General features: G+C 37.4%; 1 protein-coding gene across 3 annotated transcripts in view; it reads left to right on the forward strand.

The window, feature by feature from the left end:
- LOC104244385 (cleavage and polyadenylation specificity factor subunit 1) overlaps positions 1–17510 on the forward strand; it is a 40191-nt gene extending 22681 nt beyond the window's left edge. For all 3 annotated transcript variants that reach the window (XM_070170991.1, XM_070170992.1, XM_070170990.1), the window contains 13 exons: positions 4539–4679; positions 4799–4893; positions 6239–6435; positions 7530–8311; positions 8611–8691; positions 8772–8837; positions 9509–9586; positions 10417–10638; positions 11354–11485; positions 11576–11752; positions 12766–12945; positions 14380–14765; positions 16864–17510. In XM_070170991.1, coding sequence (XP_070027092.1) covers positions 4539–4679; positions 4799–4893; positions 6239–6435; positions 7530–8311; positions 8611–8691; positions 8772–8837; positions 9509–9586; positions 10417–10638; positions 11354–11485; positions 11576–11752; positions 12766–12945; positions 14380–14765; positions 16864–16978 — 2652 coding nt within the window. In that variant the 3' untranslated portion in view covers positions 16979–17510. The remainder of the gene's footprint in view (positions 1–4538; positions 4680–4798; positions 4894–6238; positions 6436–7529; positions 8312–8610; positions 8692–8771; positions 8838–9508; positions 9587–10416; positions 10639–11353; positions 11486–11575; positions 11753–12765; positions 12946–14379; positions 14766–16863) is intronic.
- The last annotated feature ends 624 nt before the right edge of the window (positions 17511–18134 follow it).

The following is an 18134-nucleotide window of genomic DNA, read 5'->3' on the forward strand; positions in this document are numbered from 1 at the left end:
TCCTCTGTTCTTGCATCCCAGACAGTGGATGTTCGGGCATCTCAAGCTATGGAGAATAGACGAGGAGGCGGTCGTTTTGGGAGATCTAGACCCAAGTGTTCTTATTGTCACAAACTTGGACACACTCGCGAAATGTGTTATTCCTTAAATGGCCGTCCACCCAAAAATGCCTACGTTGCTCAGAGCGAGACTACAGGTAACCAGGGCTTTTCTGTATCTAAAGAAGAATATAATGAGCTCCTTCAGTATCGAGCAAGTAAGCAAACATCTCCACAAGTAGCCTCAGTTGCCCAGACTGACACTCCTATTGCTGGTAATTCTTTTGCTTGTGTTTCCCAGTCTAGTACTCTTGGACCATGGGTCATGGACTCAGGCGCTTCTGATCATATCTCTGGTAATAAATCACTTTTGTCGAATATTGTATATTCACAGTCTCTTCCTACTGTTACTTTAGCCAATGGATGTCAAACTAAGGCACAAGGAGTTGGACAAGCCAACCCATTGTCTTCTATCACCCTAGATTCCGTTCTTTATGTTCCTGGTTGTCCTTTTAGTCTTGCATCTGTTAGTCGTTTGACTCGTGCCCTCAATTGTGGTATATATTTTATTGATGATTCTTTTATTATGCAGGACCGCAGTACGGGACGGACAATTGGTACAGGTCGTGAATCAGAAGGTCTTTACTACCTTAACTCGCTCAGTCCTTCCACAACATGTCTAGTTACAGATCCTCCAGATCTAATCCACAGACGTTTAGGACATCCGAGTTTATCCAAACTTCAAAAGATGGTGCCTAGTTTATCCAGTTTGTCTAGATTAGATTGTGAGTCGTGTCAGCTTGGGAAACATACCCGAGCTTCCTTTACGCGTAGTGTTGAGAGTCATGCAGAGTCTGTTTTCTCCTTGGTTCATTCTGATATATGGGGTCCTAGTAGAGTCAGTTCAACCTTGGGATTTCGTTATTTTGTTAGCTTTATTGATGATTACTCAAGATGTACTTGGCTTTTCTTAATGAAAGATCGTTCTGAGTTATTCTCTATATTCCAGAGTTTTTGTGCTGAAATCAAAAACCAATTTGGTGTCTCTATCCGCATTTTTCGCAGTGATAATGCCTTAGAATATGTATCTTCTCAGTTTCAGCAGTTTATGTCTTCTCATGGAATTATTCATCAGACATCTTGTCCTTATACCCCTCAGCAAAATGGGGTTGCAGAAAGAAAGAATAGGCACCTTATTGAGACTGCTCGCACACTTCTAATTGAGTCTCGTGTTCCGCTGCGTTTTTGGGGCGATGCAGTTCTCACAGCTTGTTATTTGATTAATAGGATGCCTTCATCTCCCATCAAGGGTCAGATTCCACATTCAATATTGTTTCCCCAGTCAGCCTTATACCCTCTTCCACCTCGGGTTTTTGGGAGCACATGTTTTGTTCATAACTTAGCCCCGGGGAAAGATAAGTTAGCTCCTCGTGCTCTCAAGTGTGTCTTCCTTGGTTATTCTCGTGTTCAGAAGGGATATCGTTGTTATTCACCTGATCTTCATAGGTACCTTATGTCAGCTGACGTCACATTTTTCGAGTCTAAACCTTTCTTCACAACTGATGTCACTTCTGCTGACCACCATGACATATCTGAGGTCTTACCTATACCGACTTTTGAGGAGTTTAGTAATCCTCCTCCACCTTCAACCACAGAGGTTTCACCCATACCAACTTTTGAGGAGTCCAGTGTTATCCCTCCTAGTTCCCCAGCCATAGGAACACCACTCTTGACTTATCATCGTCGTTCGCGCCCTACATCAGGCCCATCTGGTTCTCGTCCTGCACCTGACACGGCTCCTACTGCGGATCCTGCTCTTAGTACACCGATTGCACTTCGAAAAGGTATACGGACCACACTAAACCCTAATCCTCATTATGTTGGTTTGAGTTATCATCGTCTGTCATCTCCCCATTATGCTTTTATATCTTCATTGTCCTCGGTTTCCATCCCTAAGTCTACAGGTGAAGCATTGTCTCATCCAGGATGGCGACAGGCTATGAGTGACGAGATGTCTGCTTTACATACAAGTGGTACATGGGAGCTTGTTCCTCTTCCTTCAGGTAAATCTACCGTTGGTTGTCGTTGGGTTTATGCAGTCAAAGTTGGTCCCGATGGCCAGATTGATCGACTTAAGGCACGTCTTGTTGCCAAAGGATACACTCAAATATTTGGGCTAGATTACAGTGATACCTTCTCTCCAGTGGCTAAAGTGGCATCAGTTCGCCTTTTTCTATCCATGGCTGCAGTTCGTCATTGGCCCCTCTATCAGTTGGACATTAAGAATGCCTTTCTTCATGGTGATCTTGAGGATGAGGTTTATATGGAGCAACCACCTGGTTTTATTGCTCAGGGGGAGTCTCGTGGCCTTGTATGTCGCTTGCGTCGGTCACTTTATGGTCTAAAGCAGTCTCCTCGAGCCTGGTTTGGTAAGTTCAGCACGGTTATCCAGGAGTTTGGCATGACTCGTAGTGAAGCTGATCACTCTGTGTTTTATTGCCACTCTGCTTCAAGTCTATGTATTTATCTGGTAGTCTATGTTGATGATATTGTTATTACGGGCAATGATCAGGATGGTATTACTAATCTGAAGCAGCATCTCTTCCAGCACTTTCAAACTAAGGATCTAGGCAGATTGAAGTACTTTCTAGGTATTGAGGTTGCTCAATCTAGCTCAGGTATTGTTATTTCTCAAAGGAAATATGTGTTAGACATTCTTGAGGAAACAGGGATGACAGGTTGCAGACCTGTTGACACGCCGATGGATCCGAATTCTAAACTTCTGCCTGGACAGGGGGAGCCGCTTAGCGATCCTGCAAGCTATAGGCGGCTGGTTGGTAAATTAAATTATCTCACAGTGACTAGGCCCGACATTTCTTATCCTGTGAGTGTTGTAAGTCAGTTTATGAATTCTCCCTGTGATAGTCATTGGGATGCAGTTGTCCGCATTATCCGGTATATAAAATCGGCTCCAGGTAAAGGATTACTGTTTGAGGATCGAGGTCATGAGCAGATCGTTGGGTACTCGGATGCTGATTGGGCAGGATCACCTTCTGATAGACGTTCTACGTCTGGATATTGTGTTTTAGTAGGAGGAAATTTGGTGTCCTGGAAAAGTAAGAAACAGAATGTAGTTGCTCGGTCTAGTGCAGAAGCAGAATACCGAGCAATGGCTATGGCAACATGTGAACTAGTCTGGACCAAACAATTGCTCAAGGAGTTGAAATTTGGTGAAATCAGTCGGATGGAACTTGTGTGCGATAATCAAGCTGCACTTCATATTGCATCAAATCCGGTGTTTCATGAGAGAACTAAACACATTGAGATTGATTGTCACTTCGTCAGAGAAAAGATACTCTCAGGAGATATTACTACGAAGTTTGTGAGATCGAATGATCAACTTGTAGATATTTTCACCAAGTCCCTCACTAGTCCTCGCATTGATTATATATGTAACAAGCTCGGTACATATGATTTATATGCTCCGGCTTGAGGGGGAGTGTTTAGAGATAGCTATGTAATTGTCCCACATTGGAATAAGAGTAGTATCCCCTTTGTATAGAGTAGCTATAAATAACACCTCTTGTATTGCATCACATACTACAACATCAATATATATCATATTTTCTCCCGTGCCTTCTCACAAAAATAATTGGGGTTGCTGTGTTGTTGAGAACCTGATTAAGTCTTTGTCATCTTGCTGAAATTTTCTTTGCCTATTTTCTCTTCCTTTGTTTATTGGGGGGGGGGGGCAGGAAAAAAGGAGGTAATGTTATTTTTCTTCCTGTTTCGTGTTTATTCATTACATTAGTTTTGAAGTGCCTTGGCCTTCTTTTTCCTTTTACTAGTTTTTGCAGTATGCATATCCTCAAGCTAGCTTTCGGACTATGTTTCCTCCCAATCTCATTTGGACCCCTCGTTAATCTTGCAATGCATGGCACATGTTTTTTTTTTTTGAAATGGGCATGGCACGTGGTATTTATTGTTAAAATGTTATTCAGATGGTTCTCTATGCGGCGAGACTTGAAGAAAATTCTGTGAATTGTTCTAGTTTTATCTTTTATGTTTAATGAGCAACATGACTGGTGGTGACTTGAAGGAATAGTTACTTGATGTATGGGCACCTTGCCAGAAAGTTTAATTTTTATTGAAAATTTTGCTGAACAAAATTGCACTGTGTTTTGATGTTTTCCATGATATTACCGTTTTCATGTTGAATGATGTGATTGTTCTCTTTGCTTTTCTTTGTTCGTATCTTGATGTCAAGGAGACGATTTTGATTTTCTCTAAGTGCTAAGCATTTAGGAATTTCTATGTTTCTCTGCATTCTTATACACAACCTTGACTAGGATCAAACTTGGACTAATGGGAGATGTTCTATGATGTTCTTTTAAATTAATCTTAGATATTCAGCATATCGTGACACTGCCTGTTAGTGAACAGTATACATAAGTCTAGCCGGAGAAAGAAATTTTGATGCTTAATTTTTACTTCATGAAGGAAGCCTTGCCAGGTTGCAAGGGAATTTGGACTGTTTACCACAAGAGTGCGCGTAGCCATCTCAACGAATCCTCAAGGGTGGCAGATGAAGAAGATGAATATCATGCATATTTGATTATTAGTTTGGAGACTCGTACGATGGTATCCTTTTCGCTTCCAAATATATAGTATTTTCTTTATTTTTCAATCTACGCTTTATAGCTGGAATTGAAATCTTATGTTGAGGCCCATAACTTTATTTTCTTATCTTCTTATGGCAGGTTCTGCAGACTGCAAATAATTTGGAGGAGGTAACAGAGAATGTCGATTACTATGTTCAAGGAAATACTATTGCTGCTGGAAATCTATTTGGGAGGTGATTTCATTTGCTCAATCATTATGTTCATATCTTCCCTTGCCCTTCCAATATCTTTTTGGCATATAGTATTTGATGTATTCCCTAACTTTGTGCTGCTAAACTGGGTATTTAGTAATTAGACAGTGCACAATAGTTCATGGTACTATGGCTCCAACATGCATATGGACTGTGTGGAAAGAAAAGAATAATAAATGTTTTGAGAATAGAAGTAGTTACATACAATGTGTAAACTGTGTGCAAATAAAAGGATAATAGATGTTTTGAGAATAAAAGTTGTTACATAAAATGTGCAAAGAGAACTATGTTGTAGATGCAGAATTACTTGGAGATTCTTTTGACTCCTTATAAGACACAAGGTCTTGTAATCTGTAAATATTTGATTGCCAGTACCACCTTGGTGTTAATGGATAAACTGTTACCTTACTAAGAAAAGAAAAAAAATAGTTCATGGTACAAGACCCAAATGTGCACAAATGTTGTCTAACCTTTCCTTTCCTTTCCTTCTTGGCCTGTTTAGTTTAGATTATTTTGGTTTGTTTGATTACTACTCCCTCCGTTTTATTCTGTGCGCCAGTATTGTTCATTTGATAACTACTCCCTCCATTTCATTTTGTGTGTTATGGAGTCTGTGATGTTAAGTTGACTTATATATTAGATTTTTGATAGTAGAGTAAAATGTTAAAATAGCGGGTGAAAAGCTAGTATGATAGAGAAAATATCACATCAAAGTCAATAATTGGAATAATTTAATGATTTTTAATGCTTGAAAGTTGCATAGAAATGGAATGGCCTCAATTTTTTTTTGGAAGTACCAAGGTAGAATGTGGTCATATAAACCGAAATGACAAGAGTATAATTTATACATCATATTGTTAATCATAACTGGTTTCCGTTTTTTGAAATAATCACCTTTTAAAAAGAAAAAAGAAAGGGGAAATGTGTTTCTCCTGATTTTACGTTCAAGAAGTTGTGCAATAATTTGGAGGAGATTTTCGAACTTCCCCCCCATATAGAGGTACTTACTACTGATTCAAAAGGAAGAGTTTGATTATGGCCCTGCTTTCTTAAATGAGAATACGTCATACCTTATAAAAAATGAGAATACGTTATAATCTATTCTTTTATTTATGGCTGTTATGAACGACACTGTAGGAATTTAGTTCCTTTATGTGGAATTTGGTTTCATCTATGCTATTGGCTGAATGCTTTTCAAAATTGACCAATTAGATATTTAGATCTAATTCATTTTTTTGATATCCTTCAGTTGCTGGTTATGTTGAGCAGTTGCACGCGTTTTTTAATTTTTACAAAGTAGCTTAACGTTATACTTCTGTTCATGTAGACGTCGAGTAATCCAAGTGTTTGCACATGGCGCTCGAATTCTTGATGGTGCATTTATGACTCAAGAACTGAGCTTTAAGGCTTCAAATGTGGAATCTGGCTCGAGTTCTGATAGTTCTATCGTATCTTCTGTTTCGATAGCTGACCCTTATGTTTTACTAAGAATGACAAATGGAAGTATTCAGCTTCTTGCGGGAGGTATATCTACTAAGATAAAACTTATTTGCTTTTGTAAATTTCTACCTCTCTTCTTGCAGTGCTAACCAACAAGCAAACTCTTTCTTCGTTGCTTAATGTGATAAAATCTTGTTCTAGCTTAACAGATTACAGATTTTATATAGTGTTGTTTATTTGTTCTATGTTAGTTCATCATATTAGCTGAGAACATAACTTTGTAGAGTATTTGCTTATTTGTTTTTCACATGCTCTTTACGTTGTACTTTAACTACTGGCAAGAAAAACTATCAGAACGCTCCTTACAGCTTGTTTGGATAGTTGTTACGTATCGTTTCATAATGTATCGTATCGTACTGTATTGTATTGTACTGTATCGTTTGATAAATACAATGTTTGGATAGATTGTATCGTTTTCCATCGTTTCATGACATCACGCACCAGCAATATGAAGAATAAACTTGTAATATTATAAATAAAAATTATGATATAGGGTAAATTTATTATATAAAAAGGTAGGGTAAATGATAAAATAAATTATTTAACAATAGTGAAGGGTGAGATTGAGAGAAAAGACAAGGTAACGACGCGAACGCACCAAATCGGTTGTTACATAAAGTGGCACATTTCGTCGTTATGTAACGACAAATTTAGCGATACGATACAATAAAATTTAAGTACCAATCAAAACAAACATCGTATTTAAAGTAACAATACGATACGATACAATAGGTAACAACCATCCAAACAAGCTGTTAGTACCTTTGTTATCAAAAATTAAATTGACACTGAAAGCATATTGATCTAGTCCGTATTAATCACGATAGAAATGAAATATGACTTAACTGACCCTAAAATGAACTTGAATCAAGCTAATACATGTAGCACATTTCCCAAGGGACTTACTACTGGCCTGAATCATACTGCATTAGTGAATAGTACAAGCTGTAGTCAAAGTAGATGCAGTTATTTCTGAAAGGCCTGGGCTAGTTAATATAACTCCATAATTCGCAGTTTAAGTCTTTCCCTTTTTGTCTTGAAACATGTCTCTGTTTACGCTCGACTTTTGCATTTATCCTGTGTTTCTCTTCCACACTGACATTATTGTTCCTTTTCAGATCCATCATCGTGCTCTGTTTCTGTTACTGTTCCATCAATATTTGAAAGCTCAAAAAAGTCAGTATCTGCTTGTACTCTATATCATGATAAAGGCCCTGAACCTTGGCTCAGGAAGACTAGTACTGATGCTTGGCTTTCTTCTGGAATGGGAGAGGCAATTGATGGTGCAGATGGGGTAACCCATGATCAGGGTGATGTGTATTGTGTTGTTTGCTATGAAAATGGTACTCTTGAAATATTTGATGTTCCCAATTTTAGTTGTGTTTTCTCCATTGATAAATTCGTATCTGGAAGAACCCACCTTGTCGACACCTTTATCCAAGATCCAGTCAATGGTCTGAAGAAAAATACTGAGGATGTTATGGGCCCTGGACAGAAAGAGAATGCTAAGGACATGAAGATAAACGTGGTGGAGTTGATGATGCATAGGTGGATAGGGCTATATTCCCGCCCTTTTCTTTTTGGGATATTAGCTGATGGGACGATTCTGTGTTATCATGCATATGTTTTTGAAGGATCAGAGAATTCTTCTAAAGTTGATGGATCTGTTTCGTCACAGAATTCCATTGGTCTTAGCAGTACAAATGCATCTAGGCTCAGAAATTTAAGATTTGTTCGGGTTTCAGTAGAGAATTATGCAAAGGAAGAGATGTCATCTGGAACCCCATCACAGCGAATGAGTGTCTTTAAGAATATTGGTGGTTCTCAAGGATTATTTCTCACCGGGTCCAGGCCATCTTGGTTCATGGTATTTCGTGAACGACTTCGAGTACATCCACAGGTTATTGTTTACTTGCTCCCATATGTATTTCACATATTCTAGTTGTTTTTTTCTGGGTAAAGAGTCAAGGGATTGGTGAATTTAGATTAAAGTGATGCTCGTTTAGGCTGCGTTTTGTGGCGTCTTGTGTGAAGAATGAATCAGGAAATCATGGCCTTGCCTTGAAGCACAACCTTCCTGGCACCACAAAACCATTTATTTCACCTATATCCTTTGTTATCTAAGCTACAGACTTTTCACCCTGGGTCGTTTATGCTTTATGTTTGCTCTTCTTGATTAGTGTTGCTTTGTTGCTGCAGCTGTGTGACGGACCTATCGTTGCGTTCACTGTTCTTCATAATGTCAACTGTAATCACGGACCTATCTACGTAACAGCCCAGGTATGGTAATGAAATTGTGCTTGTTCCGACTTTCATCTGTCTCTGCTCATGTATCCATGGATTGCTTATTGTCATTGCAGGGCACTTTAAAAATATGCCAGCTTCCATCATTCCTGTCCTATGACAACTATTGGCCAGTGCAGAAGGTGGGAATTCATTTTTGCCAACCAGCTAACTGATTTTCTTTACTTGTTATATGTTTGCTCAATTTTACACTATGCATGTTACAAATATTGTTTTCAAATGTCATGCTTGTTTCTAATGTTATTTCTATGTTTTTCTATTTTGTATAACCGCAAAAGACATACTTTTAAGGAAATTCAAAAGCTTTTGTTTTTTATTATATCTTTTTAAATTGATCCTTCAGATATATTAGGATTGTTTTGCTTTTGATGAATTAAGATGTCACAATAACTGTGCTTGTACGGATATCCTTTTTGTCGATCGATGTGTAAAGTTTTGGCATTTCCCATGAGAGCTTCAACAAAGATAATATGATTGTGTAATGGATAACTGATTGATTGATGAAATTGATTACTAAACTGAAGGGAATTTGTCTACTGGTAAACTAATTGATTGATTAGAGAGACTTATTAGTATAATTTCATAGTTAGAGACAATTACATCTAGTAGTTGTTGAACTACTAGTCTGCACAAATAACTATAGTGATGCATATAAACTGTTGCGAACATTTTCAAATTAATTAGAGTACAATATCATTACTGCAGAAAGTTGATATTTATTTCTCTCATTGGATATCCGAATTTTAACATTTCCCTTGTCTTTCTTATCTTTTATTTTGGGACTGAGATGCAGATACCACTGAAGGGAACACCACATCAAGTTACTTATTTTGCTGAGAAGAATCTTTACCCAATTATAGTTTCAGTTCCAGTGAGTATATGTTCCTGCTTCTGTTATCTGTTCTTGGTTTGTTAATAATGTTTTAATATATGTTGTTAGGCTGGTAATTTCAGAGATGAGGCATAAACCTTATACCAACGTGAATATTACATAACCTTCCCACGCATGAATGCACAACATATTAGTCGACTACAGTTATGGTCAGCTTTCTGTGTGACCTCCAGAGAGAAAATAACACCCCCCCCCCCCCGGAACAAAATAATATAAAAGGAAAATGTGAATCATTGGTGGAAAAGACAGGCTAGCATTAATATTTACTGGCTTAATGATTGTGGCTAAGGAGGCATGCCTCACAGAAAACAATCTCCAGAAGAGGGGTTTCAAGCTGTGCAGCAGATGTCCTTTATGTGAAGAACAATCTGAAGATGTTACCCATCTTTTTTTGCATTGCAAGGTTACAAGCCAGTTATGGAACATGTTCTTTTCAATATTTGGTATGTTTTGGACCATGCCTAACTCCATTTCAGAAATGCTGAATTGCTGGATGAGGGAGGGTCTATGCAAGAAAGCTCAAAAGACCTGGAACACTGTTCCTCAAGTTATCTAGTGGTCCGTCTGGCTTGAAAGAAACAGTAGAATTTTTGAAGGCAAAAGAAGAAATTTACAGTGCCTTAAACTTAATTGCATTTTGTTGATCGTTTTTTGGTGCACCAGATGTAGATGATATTTTAGACGCAATTGCTGATTTGCACAACCTGTAATTACGCCTGTTGCACTGGCTTAGTGCAAATATTTATATAATATATTATTTACCAATCCAAAAAAAAAAGTTCTCATACAGTTTTACTTATTTCTGACAGGTTCTTAAGCCATTGAATCAAGTCCTATCAACTATAGCTGATCAAGAAGTTGGCCACCAGTTTGATCCTGATAATATAAATTTTGAAGGGAACTATCCTATAGAAGAATTTGAGGTGCGGATTATGGAACCAGACAAATCTGGTGGGCCCTGGCAAACAAGGGCAAGTATTCCTATGCAAAGTTCTGAAAATGCTCTGACTGTGAGGGTGGTTACTTTACTTGTGAGTTCATTTTTATTCCTCTTCTTTTTCTATTTATCTTTTTGTTTCCTTACAGAAAAGAACTACTACTATAGTAAAAGAAGGGAACAATTTAATAACTAGTGCAATCTCTCCTCCTCCTCAGTGACGACCTTCTGGTTGGATTCTTAACCTCCTCCGCAGCTGGTGAAGGTCAATCTTATGGACCACACTTTTACCATTCAATTCTTGAAGGTCAAGTTACAACCTTCTGGTTGGATTCTTATCATTGAGCCTGGTCTATCGAGAATAAAAATCTGGGGAGAATTGATTTAAGAGAATCTACAACTTTAAAATCCAATTTGGGAAATAAAAGATTCTGTTTCTAGTGGTATATACATTCAGCTCCTCTTTGCATTTTCTCTGTTGAATGTTACAGTTCCCTAAACTAAAGTTTTTGAAGCTCCAGTTGCCCTTTGAAAGTTTCTCCTTTAAGTGATCTGTTTGAAAATACATAATTATACTTCTCATAGGCAAGGAAACTTTTTATTTCCCTAATGGTCACTAGGTCAATTAAAATGCTACCTGGAGTTTTTTCTCCTTCTCTTCCAAACCCCCCCCCCTCGCAACCCACCCACCCAAAGGAAGAAGAGGAAAAAAAAAAGCAAAAACAGGAGCACTACTGGGACACCACTTTAGTAGGAATATGAGGAGTCTTTCACAAATTGATAGTTTCCTCTTTCAATTTGTACAACAGAATACAACAACCAGAGAGAATGAAACACTATTGGCAGTTGGAACTGCTTATGTGCAAGGGGAGGATGTTGCTGCAAGAGGACGTGTGCTTTTGTTTTCTGTAGACCGAAATGCTGATAATTCTCGAACTTTGGTATCTTCCATCACATGGCTATTCACTTTCATATTTCTTTTTTTATTGGCAAAATGAGACCTTTCACTCTGTCCTTCGAAATCGTTTCAGGTCTCAGAAGTCTACTCAAAGGAATTGAAGGGTGCTATATCTGCTTTAGCTTCACTTCAAGGTCACTTGTTGATAGCTTCTGGTCCTAAAATTATCTTGCACAAATGGACGGGGTCTGAGTTGAATGGAGTTGCTTTTTGTGATGTTCCTCCACTCCATGTTGTGAGCCTAAATATTGTAAGTACAATTCATAGTGGCTTTTCCTTCATTTCCAAAAAACCTTTTTATAAAATCAGATCAAACACTTCCAGTGAAGATTAAGTACTTGGGTGTTCATTCAGTACTTTTTCCCTTTCATCTGGGGAAGGTACTTAGATTATGGTGCCTCTGAGAATTAATCATATAGAACTCATGATGAATTAATCATATAGAAGCGTCGGGGCGCACCTAGATTGAGGAGTTCCAATCATAATTTGGTAAAAAGTGCATAGATGCAGTCATAATTTGGTGAATCCAAGTGGCGCAGTTTCTATATTTTCTGCAGTATCAGTAACAGTTACAAAATTTGGGGAGATAAATCATTTTGTGACAGCTCAGCCCGCTCTAAAATCGTCCGCCCTGCATCCATCCGGCAAGTATATGCTTCAACAGGGATCAAAGTATAACCTGAACAGAATGTAATGAAGGGAGCAAGCAATTTGCTATTGGTTTATAGGTTCTCCTATCAATAGTACTTGCAGTTGGAATAATCATTTTTGTTAGCTCAAACTAGAAAACGAATTGCATCGACTGTTGGGAGGAGCACATAACTTGTTTTCATGTTTTATTCTCAAAATCCTTGTCGTTTTTCAAAAATGAAAGATCTAATTGTATAATACTTTTCATTCTTGAACAAAACAATATCGAACCGTGATAGTATTTGGACAAGAGGGGTTGCTCTGATGGTAAGCAACCTCCACTTCCAACCAAGAGGTTGTGAGTTCGAGTCTCCCCAAGAGCAAGGTGGGAAGTTCTTGGAGGGAAGGATGCCGGGAGTCTATTTGGAAACAGCCTCTCTACCCCAGGGTGGGGATAAGGTCTGCGTACACACTACCCTCCCCAGACCCCACTAAGTGGGATTATACTGGGTTGTTGTTGTTGTTGTTGTTGATAGTATTTGGAGTTTCTTCCTTTACTTTCTCTGAGCTTCTCACAATTAATATTCTGAACTTTTCTCATGCCTTTTTCGTTCAATATTGTAAATGTTATAGGTGAAGAACTTTATTCTTCTTGGAGACATTCACAAGAGTATATACTTCATCAGTTGGAAAGAGCCTCAGCTTAATTTATTAGCTAAAGATTTTGGTTCCCTTGACTGTTTAGCAACAGAGTTCTTGATTGATGGTAGCACTCTCAGTCTTGTAGTTTCAGATGATCAAAAAAATGTTCAGGTATATTTTATCTTTATATTTTGTCTATTTTGTCAAGGCTATAACTTCCTCATTCTATTTGAAGGCCATCATTCTTCTGTGAAAGTTGAAGTTCACACAACAAATTCAGTTTAATAGGTTGTAAGCGCCAAGCTCTGTTGGAGCTTTAAGAGTAAAGTGCAACTAAGGTATGGGCTTTAGCAAAAAAAAAAAAAAAAAAAAACGCCAATGAAGAAAACAAAATAAAAAATAGAAATATAATGCAAGAAATGTAACTATGAACACAAACAATAATTATTTGTGCAAAGGAATGAGAAAATATAACTAAACTATAGGTATGCTGCTGTGCCTGTAAAGTCTGAACCTATCAGTTAAATCGCACACGCCTTAGCACCTTCATGCTTACACTAAAGCTCCAATTAAGCGACGCGAAGTGCACAGCCCGGGTTTCACAGAGCTTCAGGGCTTAAGTGCGCCTTAGGCAAGCCTTTAACAACATTGGACACCCTAAGGTGCCTCTGTGTATGGATGATTGGTGTTCTTTCGTAGAGAATCAGATTCTGGTGTAGGTTCTCTACTTTTTGGTATACGTCTTGTATACGAGATTTTCCTGCCCCACGAAACTCCATTATTATTGTTATTATTATTTTGGTGATTAAGAGGTTTTATTTACCAAGGGATAAACTGTACAATACAAAGCAAAAACCCAGAAACTAGAGCTGCAAGTTGGGCATATTGCCCCAACCCCAGTAGCTACTAAAATACAAACGACCAGCTATATCATCGAAGGATACAAATTTGCAGATTCTAATCTCCTAGCTAGTCTGCTCTTCAGATAACCTCTACAAAACACCTCTTGGATGACCAGTCTTAGTATAATATCACTTGTCCTCTGCTTCTTTTGAAATACCCTCAAGTTCCTCTCCTGTCGTATGTGATAAACACAGCCAGCAAGCACCATTCTGTATATCTTTGCCCCAGCATTATACATTATTATTGTTATTACTATTTGCTTTCTTTTCCATTGGCCTGGAGAATGGGGGCTCACATTGATTATGAAAAGGTGGATGAGTCTGCAATGACAGACAATACTAATGCATGAAAAAGATGCAGATTTGCTTTTGCCACTGAGTATGCCGTGAACATTTAGCATTTAAGTCACGAAATTTTATTATTTCCGAGAATGATAATTTCCTAAAGAAGTTTGAGGCCACCAACGTAGTTATAGTATGTAAATAGCTAGTCATACTTGCAATAGTTATTCTGATATCCTGTGGTCAGCATCATTGATGTTGCATAACATTTCTCCTAATGTTCTCTATCAAAGGAACAAATATCTTTTGTTACTTGCTACTGTCGTTGTGTTTAGCAATGTTTGAAAGACTCGCTGTGTTCTTTAAATTTAATCATGGGCCTTGATATCTGATCCTAATTTGATAATATTCTTGAATGTAGATATTCTACTATGCTCCGAAGGTGTCAGAAAGTTGGAAAGGGCAGAAGCTTCTGTCTAGGGCTGAGTTCCATGTTGGTTCTCGCATTACGAAGTTCTTACGCTTGCAGTTGCTTCCCACTATATCTGACCGAACTGGTACCACTCCAGGGTCTGATAAAACAAATCGCTTCGCTTCAGTGTTTGGGACACTAGATGGCAGCCTTGGCTGTATAGCCCCTCTGGATGAACTTACTTTTCGTAGGCTTCAGTCCCTGCAGAAAAAGCTTGTCAGTGCTGTTACCCATGTTGCTGGACTAAATCCAAGATCATTCCGGCAGTTCCGTTCAAATGGAAAAGCTCATCGGCCTGGTCCAGACAACATAGTTGACTATGAGCTGCTATCCCAGTAAGTAGTCTCTGCCCTCTGGAGCTGTTGAGCACTTCTTTTCGGTTTACTCAGAATTGTTTTCATGTGTTGCTTTCTTCCCTGTTTAGACAATTGAGATATATGCACCATATTTTGTTTGGTGGTAAATGAATAAGAAAGTATCTTGCTTTCTGGTTAGATTTAAGAACTCCATGCATACAGTAGTTTGTCTTTTAAGACAAATGGGGTACTCTAGATCTCACACTTGTTGCTAGGCAGACATATGAGTCTTGGCTAGATTAAAAGAACTTCTGGAAAATACTTGATCTAATATGTGTAATAACAACTAAGCGTTGATCCTAACTGGTTGGTATAACTTATACAATTCATTTTGCTTTTATTGTTTTCTGTTCTTAGCTAAGTCTGCATTGACTTGGGGAGATTGCATGTGTTTAACTTCCTCCATACAATTTGAAGGGATTTATAATGTCCTAAGGGGCTCACCCATTACCTTAAGGTTTTGGGTTGAACACTTAGATTCTTTCACGTGGTATCAGTGCCAAACTTTGGTAAGTCCATTTTCACAATCATTCCTCTCTATCTATTCTATCACTTGGGGCTTCTCTCATATCTCGCTAAATTCAACCTATTGAGCGGCTAAATTTGCTCCCAGCCCAGTCCTTAAGCATGTTGAGCCTATTGACTCCAGACTCCCTCTTGAGCCTACTGTCTCTCCCTCTCCCTACTTCAAGTCCAATGTTCAGTCTTCTAAAGAGAGGACAAAAAAGAATAAGCTAAAAAAAGAAAAAAAAGAGAAGTCTAAGTCTGTGCGTAAACCTTATAACTGGGTTACTCGTGCGGGAGGGTGTTAGTTAATACTCTTATCTCTTATTCTTTATAATATAAGGGTTTCCAAAAAGAATTTATGATGTTCCTTCTCAAAAAAAAAAGAATTTATAATGTCTTGGGTCACTCCTCCCAGCACTTTAAGGTTTTGCTTATTTTATTTTTTTCACATTATCAAAGGCTAAAAGCACAAAAAAGTGCCCAAGGTCTGCTAGGCCTTCAAGGTCAAAACACAACTAAAACTTGGGCGTAAAGAAAGTCACAATGAAGGAAAAATAAAAATTATATACGTAATGCTAGTAAAGAAACTATAATCAAAGAAAAATCATTGTATATGAACATAGTAATTGAAAAAAGATATGATTAAAGAAGTAGATGAAGTATAAAGCATGTAGGTTCAAAAACCAATTTAAAATTTTGATTTAGATGAAAAAATGTACTTTAAGTTTCTTATTCAGTTTAAGCTACTAGTTTTCTAAAAGAAATCTCTAAATTCCTCTTCCTAAATAAGTAGCAAATTCATTCATAACCTCTTTTTAATAATATATTTCTTTTTCTGATTATACTGTCTAATGCCACCATCTTCTAGATAGCGAGGAAAAGGTTCAACATAACCATTTATAATTTGAATAGAAGAAAATGACCCTGCAAAGATCGTGTTCAGTTTTCAGATCTTTTAGTGTAAAAAAAACAGATTTATTAGGAGATTTGACATAAAACTAAAAAAATTGTAATGGACCACAAAATCAATTAACCTCTTAGAATAGCCTATGGGCAATGAGACGCACACCTTACAACCTTATACTAGCACTTAAGAATCGTAAAACGAGGCAAAGCACGTAGTGGCACAGCCTGAGCTTCACCTCGCTTTAGCATCTTAGCGCCCCTCAAATGAGCCTTTAACAACACCGATTTCTATCTTAAGATCAATATTTCAGCAACTTTTCATCTTATGGGCAAGTTTAAACCTTAGAGGCCCAACATTCACTTCCACATTTTTGGTTTTACTATTGTCTTATTGAACTTGGTTTCTACTTTGTTAGGTTTCTCCCTATTGCTTGGCAGTCCTGAAGCACTTCTCTTCTATCATTCTGTTTTAATGTTTTATATTACCTTTTCATCTATCATAACATTATCTTATAAGACAGCTCAGACATCTGAATTGTCTGCAATTACGCATCCCAATTATGTTTGAATGTTTTATATACTTCTATCTGTTTGACAATGGTGATCAGTTATAGTTGCATCTGAATTTGTATCATTAACGTATATATCTTTGTTCATTTTGCAGCTATGAGATGCTCCCATTGGAGGAACAGCTTGAGATAGCTCAGCAGATTGGAACCACACGGATGCAAATAATGTCAAACTTGAATGACTTGACCTTAGGCACAAGCTTCTTATAGTGTAGCTGAATAGATCAGAAACAATGTTGCTAATTTGGTGGAAGTGAGGAACTGGAGCGGTTCAGAAGTCATCTCCGGCCAGTCTTAAGCCTTCAGTAATCATCCTTGTGGAACTAAGACGGCTTTACACCTATGATGCTGTTTCTTCTTTGAATCATGAATCCGAAGAACTGTGCAGGGATCACCATTCTCGTCAAGCAGCTGCAGTCTCTTAATGAGATTGCCCAGAATTCTTGGTTCTGTTGTTGTTGATGGATGTATATTAATTAGGTGTATCCTTCTTAGGACCACTTATAATGTATTGCATAAGTTAAAATGTGAAGCTTGATATGTCAATCATTGTAATCTTCTTCTTCTTTTTTTTTTTTTTTTTGTTGAGAATGGTATCATTTGTATTTGTAGGTTAATTTTTTTGAGAATGGTAACATTTGTAATGGTTAAGCATAATGTCTAAGTGGTTACACTAGGGGTGTCAATGGTTCGGTTCGGCCGGTTATTTTATAAAATTTGTACCATACCAATTTTTCGGTTATTCTATTATGTATAACCAAGATTAGACTTTTCGAAACCGTCCCAATCGTGTCGGTTTCTCTTCGGTATCGGTACGGTTCGGTTAATTTTCGGTATTTTTTTTAATATCATGTAAAATTCACTAGTAAAGTAGAATTGCAATAACGTACGTTCTTTTATAGGACTTAACAAAACTCTCTAGATATTTTTACTGTTTAAAGGGTGATGAATTAAAAAAAAAAAAAGATGGCTAGAGTATAGATCCATCAACTATTCTACAACAGTGTAAAAGAAATCAAACAAAAGCAAAGAAAATATTAGTCACCCGAGTTGAAAGATATACCAAGTTGGGACTCAAGAATAAAGTGTATAGAATATTAAATATTCAAAAAGATAAATCTTAATTATATGAAGGGAAACATATTCAATACATTGTAGTTTGCTACTCATAATCGCTAGAATACTGTGTCTTGCTAATAAAGATACTTGAAATAACTTAGTTTAAGTAGAAGTTAATAGGTTTTACAAATTAGTATTTTGAGTTTAATTACTTGTTGGCTTGTAATAGTTTTATAATTCCAAGGCTCAAAGAAAATTTAACGCATTATTATTTTTAAACTTACTAAATAAATATATTTTCTACATG

This window comes from Nicotiana sylvestris, chromosome 3, assembly GCF_000393655.2.
Source record: "Nicotiana sylvestris chromosome 3, ASM39365v2, whole genome shotgun sequence".
Taxonomy (NCBI): domain Eukaryota; kingdom Viridiplantae; phylum Streptophyta; class Magnoliopsida; order Solanales; family Solanaceae; genus Nicotiana; species Nicotiana sylvestris.